The sequence below is a fragment of the Ictalurus punctatus genome, chromosome 25, assembly GCF_001660625.3.
Source record: "Ictalurus punctatus breed USDA103 chromosome 25, Coco_2.0, whole genome shotgun sequence".
In the NCBI taxonomy this organism is placed as follows: domain Eukaryota; kingdom Metazoa; phylum Chordata; class Actinopteri; order Siluriformes; family Ictaluridae; genus Ictalurus; species Ictalurus punctatus.
The window spans coordinates 7,501,258-7,511,610 of NC_030440.2; the positions used below are offsets into that span (position 1 = coordinate 7,501,258).

The 10,353-nt window shown below is 39.8% G+C and overlaps 1 protein-coding gene across 2 annotated transcripts; it reads left to right on the top strand.

Annotated features, from left to right (window-relative positions):
* Positions 1 to 310: 310 nt before the first annotated feature.
* Positions 311 to 9,999, top strand: snapc1a (small nuclear RNA activating complex, polypeptide 1a). Of its 2 annotated transcripts, XM_017456005.3 has the most exons (11): positions 334 to 402; positions 476 to 620; positions 1,992 to 2,151; positions 2,233 to 2,373; positions 3,546 to 3,650; positions 4,229 to 4,372; positions 4,503 to 4,559; positions 4,689 to 4,751; positions 9,291 to 9,432; positions 9,579 to 9,641; positions 9,764 to 9,998. In XM_017456005.3, the coding sequence occupies exons 1-11, from the start codon at positions 393 to 395 to the stop codon at positions 9,799 to 9,801; spliced, it is 1,068 nt and encodes a 355-aa protein (XP_017311494.1). In that variant the 5' UTR covers positions 334 to 392; the 3' UTR covers positions 9,802 to 9,998. The 2 variants fall into 2 exon arrangements, with proteins under 2 accessions (XP_017311495.1, XP_017311494.1); XM_017456006.3 differs by lacking the exon at positions 476 to 620 and having other exon boundaries at positions 311 to 402; positions 9,764 to 9,999.
* Positions 10,000 to 10,353: the final 354 nt, after the last annotated feature.

The following is a 10,353-nucleotide window of genomic DNA, read 5'->3' on the forward strand; positions in this document are numbered from 1 at the left end:
TACCATACTGCATAGTGTATATTCGTTTAAAACCTGGCCTATTCATACATACTTTTAGCACAGCGCGGATGAATTCTCGAATCTGATTGGTCAGAAGTTGTGCACGGGTTCTGACAGTTCAGGCTCTAACATAAACGTTAGGTTTATCCTATATTAAACTTTCTGTTAGTAGATGTTTGTTTATTTCACATTTCTCCGTCTCTGCACATTGCAACAGTAAGTTTCCCGACATGGGGGAGTCTTTAAGGCGCTTTCACAAATCACGTGACCAAGCTGTGCCGGTTAGTTTAATTAGCCGTGAAGCTCCACCCACCAGCTCAAGCTTATGAAGGTGATTGATCAGGTGAGCCTAAGTAACCCTGAAGCTCCTCCCACTCGTCTGTTCTCTCAGGATGGCAGATGGTGAGTTAGATAGTTGTGCTTCTTGCTGTTGTCTAACGTGTGTTGTTTTAACGCTGTGTTTTGTTGTTGTAAGCAATCACAAGAACCTGTGACGTGTTTTGGATTCCGTTTAAAAGCGACTGTGAGGAGCTGCTGGGCCGCTTCCAGCAGACCGAGTCGGTGCGATATGAAGATTTTGTGGCCATATGGAGAGTTATGGATTTCTCCAGTGTGTTTTAGTAAGGCCTGACCGAATTGTGTTCAAATATTGTCTCTGTGTTTTTTAGTGACGGTGAGGCTTAAGTTCAAGCTACTAATGGAAAAATTGATATGATTTTATTAACAAAGTTTGTCTCAAGGCACTTTAGAAATCTCCATACTGATAGATCAGAAAGTGTTGATGAATTTTCTATACCAGCACAGCTCTGACAATAGTGCCATCTGCAAGACCGATCACATGATTATCCACTGTATTGTCAAAAGCATGTGGACACCTGACCATCTCACTGATGTGCTTGTTGATCAGATCATTCCAGCTGTTATAATAACCTCCACTCTTCAGGGAAGGCTTTCTGGTAGATTTTGTTGCATGGCTGTGAGGATTTGTGTTCATTCAGCTACAAGAGCATTAGTGAGGTCTGGTACTGATGATGTGTGAGGAGGTCTGGGGTGCAGTCAGCGTTCTAATTCATCCCGTTTAATGCGGCTGAGGTCAGGGATCTGTGCAGGACTCTCGAGTTCTTCCACTCCAACCTTGTTAAATCATGTCTTCATGCAGGGACATGTTTGGGCCTCTTAGTTCCAGTGAAGGGAAATTTTAATGCTACAGCATACAGTACAAAGACGTCCTAGACAGTTGTGTTCTTCCAGTTTTGTGGCAACAGTTTGGGAAAGAACCACATATTGCTGTGTTGGTCAGGTGTCCATATAGTGTATTAATCCTTTAAAAAAAAAAAAGTGTGTATATAATAGAATATATTTTTTTTTCCTCTAGTTAGTACACATTCACAGGGATTATATGCCACATATTCTAAGACAAATAATAAATGTAATTAAAAACCTAGTTATAATTGCTGATGGGATGAAGCAGTGTTAGGGCATTGTAAAGGTCGGAGGTTAAGCTGTTTTCCATTGCAGGAAAGAATTATGCACTCTGCTGTTTCTCAGCAAATAGGAACTAACGTGTATTTTCTACAACATTAAATGTAACTATAAACGAATTAAAAAGTATGTGTAGTTCTTTTAATAATTAATAAATTGCCATATAAGAATGCTGTAGTGTCTGAGGAATTAAACCATGTGCTGTTATAGAAATATAACACCATTCCATTATTGATTTTCTTACAGCAGCATGGCCAATGTTTTATTCCTTATGAAGTCCCTAGTGTTTTTACATTGCAGATTTAAATATATGGTGTACATTGGAGATTAGTGAATCTAATTTTTACATCGCTATGTTTTACGGGTTACAAGCTTGGCAACGATTGGTTACACAGCTTTAACAAAGTTAAAAAAAAAAAAAAATCCCAACAGTTTTTCATATGATTAAGTTACAAATATGGGTATGCTTTATATGTTGTATGATTTCTATCCTCCCTCCATTCCTCTAGTGGAATGACCACAAACCATGAGAAAAGACCCTTCAGTCGTCTTGCCTTTGCCACAGTGTACGAGTACTTCTTGCCTCCGTACAGCTTTCAGATCCGAGTGGGGGCACTGTACATGTTCTACGGCCTTTACTTCACACAGTCTGTCAGGCCAAAGGAAAAGGTGCTGCAACCGACACGGTCATTGTAATCCCTCTGTTTTGTGTGTTGGTGTGGATTTATGCATGTTTCATTCCCATTGCAGATCCGGATTGCACTGAAGGACTGGATGTATATAGAGAACTTTATCTCCGATGCTGTCACCTGTCAACACCTGGATGCTGTCTATGTGTACAGGAAGCTTGTTTCTGAGAAGGCTTTTTTTTATACCGCCATGCCCTGTCAGGTTCACATCAAGGGACAGTACTGTCCTTAAATATTACAGTAGTTTCCTTAAAGGTACATTCACACATACAGCGATTATATCACAGCAAGTTGCCAGTCACTGCACTAAGAAGTCGCCTGTAGGTGTTCATATTACTGGTTGCAATAGTAAAATGTATCAATAGGTGGCACAACTAGCATTCCACTTTTGACAACAAACTACTTTTTTTGCTGCTAAAATTAAACATTCTGGAGGGAGAGTGTTTGTATATAAATTCGCCTGTGTGTGGACATATCCTAAGACAGGGGTTCCCAAACTTTTCCAGGGCAAGGCCCCCCAAATGGCGTTAACATTTGACCGAGGCCCCCCTTTTGCAAGATGTCTTTAAAACACATTAAAAATACAGACTTCTGAATATATCCCCCCTTTTTTAAATTTTTTTTTTATTAATAATTACATCTTACATCTTTACATTACATTAGGAATTGATTGTGTGCGTGGTTGTCTGAGAGTGAGAATTTATTTTTCACACCAAATTGTTGAGGCCTCCCTGGTGGCCCCCACTTTGAAAACCTCTGTCCTAAGAGATGAAGGAGAAACAGTGTGTGCTCTTCAGCCATTGCTGTCGTCTGTCTGCGGCGAAAGCACAAGTGCTGCTCTGTCTGGGTCTGTCTGTGTCAAGTTTTATGATGAATCCAACTTTTTGTCCAATTTTAAAAATTTTTTTTAAGCAATTGGTCCTTGCATGGATGAAGAATGCATGCAAACAGTCTATTTAGAATTATGTTTTTAAAAGTTTGGGTTTTTTTTTTGTTTTGTTTTTTTGGGGGGATGGAGAATAATCTGGGTTTAATCTGGATAATTAACAGTTCAGCTAATGCCCCTGGCCTCTGGTTGGTTTTTCGCTGTGTGTGTGAACGTACCTTAACCAAGCAGACGCAAATTTAGTCATTTAAATGTCATCCTCTTTGAGAACATGTTGTAAGCCAATCTCATGGTGCAACCAAAACGGTAATCTGTGTTTCAACAGTTTTGAATAAAAATCATGCCAGCAAATATTTTCTTACCATTTCACCCCATAGTGTATAGTGTTCCCTTTTTGCAGAGATTGATTGATTATAAAGGAACAAAGTCCTAGTTTAACACACACTCAACTGGCTGTCAATACACCATGTCTTTTCTCTAACCACCAGCTCACATTCGATGCAAAGCACCGTTTTAAGAACAAGAAAGTCAATGAGTTGTTCCAGGACCTGCCAGACAGAGTGACCGAGCTGGTTAACGCAGGTACACTGGAGGTGAGTGAAGAGATTTGCTTCAAGTGCAATCCTTGTGAAGGAAATCTGTCTGAATGGAAACGGGGACACAAAAGAACTTAGAAATACATTAAATCTCCTTTAGAAATATGCAACACTACAAAATAGACTCTCAGAAAAAGGTTCCCCCCCACAACAGAGGATTTCCCTTTCAAAAATGGTTGGAAGTATATGACTGTATCCATTAACCCAGGGGTTCCCAAACTGTTCCAGGGCAAGGCCCCTCAAATGGCATTAACATTTGACCGAGGCCCCCCTTTTGCAAGATGTCTTAAACACATTAAAAATGCAGACTTCTGAATATATCCCCCCCCCCCCCCCCTTTTAATTTTTTTTTATTAATAATTACATCTTTACATTACATTAGGAATTGATTGTGTGTGGTTGTGAGAGTGAGAATTTATTTTTCACACCAAATTGTTGAGGGGCCCCCTGGCAGCCCCTGCTTTGAAAACCACTGCATTAACCCTTTAAGACCCTGTTTTTAAAGAGCGTATTAAGATGTTGCTTATGACACTCGCAATAGATTCACATGCATGTTAATACGTGTGTTCTTCCAGGAAATTACAAATGTGCAGGCTCATTATGAGCGGATTAAGCAGGCTCTCCATGTGTCCGCCTCGGTCAGTGTGACACCAGTCAACCTGACTGCGCAGCTTAAGGAATGCGCAGTTAAGTTTCAGCAGTGGAAGGAAAATAAGAAGGTGAGTGTGGAGACTAGAGACTATCCATATCCATTATTCACACACACACTTGCATTACTTGTGACTGCTAAATGTTGCCGTTTATTTGGCTATGTTAAGTGTTTGCAACATCTTTGCATCTTGCATGCAGGAACTGAAGCGTACAAATTCTGGCACAAAAGCAACGGAAAGCACTCCGCCGTTAGAGGTGGGTCCAGCCATGTTGGCCAACAACAATCTGTATTTGGGGCTATTAATACTCCCATCGATTAAAGGAACTTTAGACTCAAATCAGAGTGAATCAGATTCTTTTTGTCTTTTGTCCTTCCCCCCCCAGTGCTCCAAGAGGGCAGATCAACTAGCTACAATAAAGTCAAAGTCTTATGGGCATCTAGCAAAGGTTTGTCTTCTATTTACCAATTTATCATAAGTAGTGCGTGGCACCTCTGACGTAGCCATGTTTTCAGTTGAGTGATTTTTTCTTACTGAGGTGACTAGATAGGATTTGCATAGCAACATATTCCGTAACTCCATATTTCTCTTTTCCAGAAGAGAGCTCGGGTACGGCACGAGCCCCATCTTCTTGGTGGGAGCTCGTGAAAGGAACAATGGCACGCTCCTTCCCGCCGTAGTGCTAGGGTCTCCTCCTTGGGCAAGAGAGAATAACCCTTGAGCCCCCCTTAAGAGGGTTGCAATTTTCTTGATGATACCTTTTTGCACATGCCTTTTCTGTCTAGATGTGCTAATACCATCCTTCATCTCTCTGTAAGGATCCACAGTGATACTGATACCCAATACGGTTCGACATGAGCGATAAAAGGGAGTGACTTGTTGCTTACGGCAAGTAAGTTTCGACCCGTCTCGGTGGAGGACAAGATCCTGGTGCCTGAGATGTATGGTTTGCTGTGGCTGCCACTGTTTCAACACTCTACTTTGGCTCATACTTCACCTAGCTGGGAGGTTGGAATGGCTCACTCCAGTCAATCGGCTGGTCAAGACATGCTCCGAGAGTTCTGTGATAGCTTAACAACTGCTAACTTCCCAGAATCCCCAGTAAGCATTGGCTAAGGTTCAATTGAGGGGCTCGAGCGGGTTTAAATCTGCTTTACCTGCTTGAGTATATCGTTCTCATAGCCCTGATGCATAATCTTCTGGAATTCCCCACTGCTGTGCATCCCTGTCTTTTTGGGCTCCAGGGTAGGTGGGGAATAAGGATGATGAAACAAAAAACGTAAAATATGGCTTCAAAACACACTTCCAAAAAGCGGTTTCTTGGATACAGACTACATCTTAGAGAATAAATGTCTACTCGTGCCTAAGAGTGGACAAGGTTTACAATCCTCGAAGCAGTATCACCAGATATGCTAATCACTAAAGACATCACCTCATCCAACATTAAACTACAGCAAAGGAGTGATGTGCTCTAAAGAATTGGATGATGTAGATGACGATGAAATTACCTGTGAGCTCAAACCCCAAGGAGTAGTAAAGGGGAATAGGATAATAATCAAAAGACAATCAAGTTATCAAATATGGTACATGGGTCCTCGCTTTTAATAAGCCAATTTCTTTCCCCCAGAAAGAATCCAAATCGGATATTTGATTGTCCCAGTGGATTTATTTGTGCCCAACCCACTGCGATGTTTTTAAATGTCAAAAATATGGACATGGATCACGTAGTTGCAAAAATAAAAACATCTGCTGCAAGTGTGGTGAAGAAAATCACGACATGGAGCGCTGCCAAAAACCACCCAGATGCTGTAACTGTACAGGAGATCATTCGGCTCCATCAAAAGAATGTCCTACATGGATTAAGGAAATACCGAGAATCAGATGCACAAAGATCAGTTACCCCAAGGCAAGGAGAATGGTAGATACCGTCCCTCCTTCTACACTGAATAAAACCTATGCCTCTGTTGTGAAGAAATCTGTGATGTACATGAAATGCCAAACAGACTTCACCTGGATGTGCAGATAAACCTTAAAAGGTTAACAGCAATAAATCTCTCCCAAGTATACAGGAACCCAAAGGAATACAGGAATCTATCGCAATCAATTCTCAGTCTAATCAGAGCTCAACAGAAAGCTAAACTTCAGATAGAAATACAAGATCAAGTTGTTTGCATGCAAAAGACAAAACAAACCAAAGATGTTGAAATGAAAGAAAGGGATAGTCAGAGTAGAAGTTCATCCCCAAAAGGAAAAAATCAGGGGAAATATTCCTGTTTTTCCTATGTGAGAATGGAAAATATTTTTATCCAATGGAACTGTCTTGGACTCTGGGCAAGTTTTGCAGCATTGCAACGCTTTAGTCTCGGTTCTCATCCCCCTGGGTTTTTGTCTCTAGGAGACAAAACTCCCACCAGATTTTACCTTCTCTTTTAAAAGGTTTACAATTTTAAATACTTTTGGTCCTACTAATAAACATTCGGTGACAGCCATTTTATTCAGAAACGATGTGATTCATAGTCGCATCAATGTGAACAGTAATTTTACAGGTAACAGCAGCGTGTTTAACCCTGCAGGGAACCGTTACAGTATGTTCCATATACATCCCACCGAATCTTACAGTTACCCACAAGGACCTGGATGGCCTAGTAGCCCAACTTCCTTCTCCATATATATACTCATGGGAGACTTTAATAGTCACAACACTCTATGGGGAAATACCCATTGTGACACCAAAGGAAAGACTATAGAAGAATTCCTAGCCAATCACACCTTATGTCTTCTAAATGATGGATCCAGCACGTACCTACACCCAGGGCACGGAACATACTGGGCAGTTGACCTAGCAATTTGTGAACCTCCAATTATTTTTAGACCTTTCATGGAAAGTATTGCGTGACCTCTGTGTTAGCGCCCACTTTCCGTTAATATTGAATATAAAAGGAAGAGAAGAAGCTCTAAAAATACCAAGTTTAAAAAAGTTTTAAAAGGTTAACTGGTATCATTTTTCAAATGCACAGATGCCATGTTTTGATGATAAATGCAAGACAGCTATAAAAGAACGGAAGAAGGCTGAAAGATTATTCTTCAGAAGGCCAACAAGTGAAAATCTTAAGGTTTAAATAAGTAGGGCACAAGCTCGAAGAATACTAAATGAAGCTAAGAGGAAAAGTTGGACATCAAGTACTTCAACAAAAAAGGTCTGGAATCTGATTTGCAGGATGAAGGGCAGGAACGATGGAGCTCAAATTCAGCACATCAAATATATTTGGCATCAAACGCTTCCAACTTCGAAACAAGAGATTGCAAATACGCTAGCAGAAACTTTTGAAACGAACTCCTACATTGGAAATTGCCTTAAAACCTTCCAAGTTTTCCTAACACAAGATGGAAAAAAAAAAAGGTCTCAATTTTTCAACTAATAATAAGGAACCTTACAATCAACTGTTCACAATGGCAGACTTGACACGAGCCATAAACTGAGCACATGACAATAGACCTGACAATTTGCTAATGCAAAACCATGGAGAGAATGGTTAACATGCGTCTAGTATGGATCCTGGAATCGCAACATCTCAAAGTTCAATGTGGCTTCAGAAAAGGAAGAAATACTGTAGATCACCTAATCAGCCTTGAAAGCTACATATGAGAGGCTTTCATCAAAAAAGCTTATGACACCACTTGGAAGTTTGGTATTTTAAAGGATTTATATCTTGGTTTTAGAGGACACTTGGCCATTTTTATTGCAATATTTTTTATCAGACAGACACTTTTAAAGTCAGAGTTGGTAGTACCCTATCTGACCAACATGAACAAGAGCTAGGAGTACCACAAGGACGGATTTTATGTTACATTTTTTAGTATCAAATACAACGGCGTCACAAAAGCCTTCGGGCCGGATATCCACCGCAGTTTTTGTGGATGACATTGGCATTTCCCAAATGACTTCCACCAACTCCTACATTTCACTTCATTTTCCCAAATGACTTACACCAACTCCTACATTACAGAAATATATCGATCACATACCCCTATATATACAGATGGATCAAAATCTGAAGACCGGGCATCATCTGCATTCATGATCAACCACCAATAAAAAGGAATATCCATCCCCAACCACAGCTCGATTTTTACAGCAAAGGAAAATGCTTTCGTCTTTGAGCACTGGACTTCATAAAGACTAAGCAACAGAAAAATTTTCTGATAATTACACTCAAAATCGTGTCTTCAAGCAATGTCCTCCCTAAAACATGATCACCCATTGAATGGAAAGATTCTTAGCAAATTGCTGGATCTGCAGGCCCAAGATTTTCATATTTACTTCTGCTGAGTACCAGGACACTGTGGAATCCTGGGAAATGAAGAAGCAGACACTGCTGCTAAAGAAGCATTATCAAAAAGTGTCCAAAACGTCCCACTGTCAGAAAACCCATAAACTCCTACTTTAACAATAAATGGCAAACTGAGTGGGACCAATGCACCATGAACAAACTCCATTAAATCAGCCCTATTGTTGGCAAAAGAAACGTTTCTCAGTTTCCAAATCGCTAGGACCAGATCGTCTACACCCGCTGTGGAATAGCTCACTCCAGGATAACACAAGTTTTTAATATTAGGAGAAGACTCCCCAACATGTACCTTCTGCCAGAATCCATTATCCTTGAAACATGTTTTATTACACTGAACTGGTCTTAACCCCATGAAGAGTTCCTTAGACCTCTCACCATGAAAATCGGCATAGAAGCTGGCATTGGTTTAAAAAAAATAAACGAACAAACAAAATCCAGAAGAGAGCAACATCCACTGTATTATTCAAAAACCTGTGTAGTATCCACTCATCTGGATCAATAGATCACTGATCTGATTTCTTTCTTTCTTTTAAATGCATATGGACTGCTTATGGTTTTCAACCATTTTATGTTCCTTTTAACTGATTAGACAGTGTGCTCTTCTTAATTTCTAGCATTGTGTGATCATTTCATCACAGGCTTCCAAATCGCGACGACACAGACAGGTGGAAATGGACACCTCGGAATCTGGGACAGACAACGCACAAGAGATTTTGTTTCCGCACCAAATGAGGCCGCTCTCTCTCAGGGCGAGGACCTGGCGAAACCTGGGCAAAATAGGTCAATACATTTATTATGTAATGATAAAGTATTATTTTCTATTCTGTTGATACAAGCATATTTAACAAAAATCATCACTTTTAATGTAACAGCAAACAATTATTGATTTTCTGTGAATTAATGTCATTCATTTTGACATGTTAAAGGGTCTGAAGAAGAAAAATATCAAACCTGGCTTCTAAGCACAATGGAGGAAGACAGAGGAGCCAGTAAGAACTTTTTTGGATAGATAAACCCATAATGCAATTGCATTTTAGGATTTCTTGAAATTTTGCAACTGTTTTATTACGAAGTCATTTTTGTGCTTGATTTCTTTATTCTTTCTTTTCAGTGAAGAAATCCCAACCGAAGATTAAATTTAAGTGGTGAAATGTGGCATGTTGTGGGAGTGGATTTGTTTCTCTCACTCAGTAGTTTTTTTGTTTGTTTGTTTGTTTTTTTTTTTTCCTAATAGGTTTCTGTTGGTAAATGTAATTCAGGAACAGAAATGGAGTAGATTTAATTGGATTTTTGTACAGACTGTATTTGCAGGAACTAAACTTCAATGTTTTTTTGTCTTAAGTGTTTGTTTTATGTTTATTAAATAGAATAAATATGTTTGGAAAAATGGTGAGTTAATCTTTCTTCATTGTTTAGAGATTGTAAAGTACATTTTAGTGGAATTGTGTTCTTTACAATTTTCTTAATATTCTAGTACAGGGGTTCCCAAACTTTTCAAGCAGTCAAGCGTTCCAGTTTATCCCGAAAGGTGTTCAGTGGGGTTGAGGTCAGGACTCTCTGCAGGCTATTCGAGTTCTTCCACACCAACCTTGGCAAAGCATTCATGGAGCTTTCTTTGTGCACAGAGGCACTGTCATGCTGCAACACATCTGGATCTCTTAGTTCCAGTGAAGTGAAATGTTAATGCTACAGCATGCAGAG

Coding starts and splice junctions, on each gene's coding strand:
- snapc1a (XM_017456005.3), top strand. Junction 621..1,991: donor GATTTCTCCAGTGTGTTTTA/GTAAGGCCTGAC, acceptor CCATTCCTCTAG/TGGAATGACCACAAACCATG. Junction 2,152..2,232: donor CTGTCAGGCCAAAGGAAAAG/GTGCTGCAACCG, acceptor TTCCCATTGCAG/ATCCGGATTGCACTGAAGGA.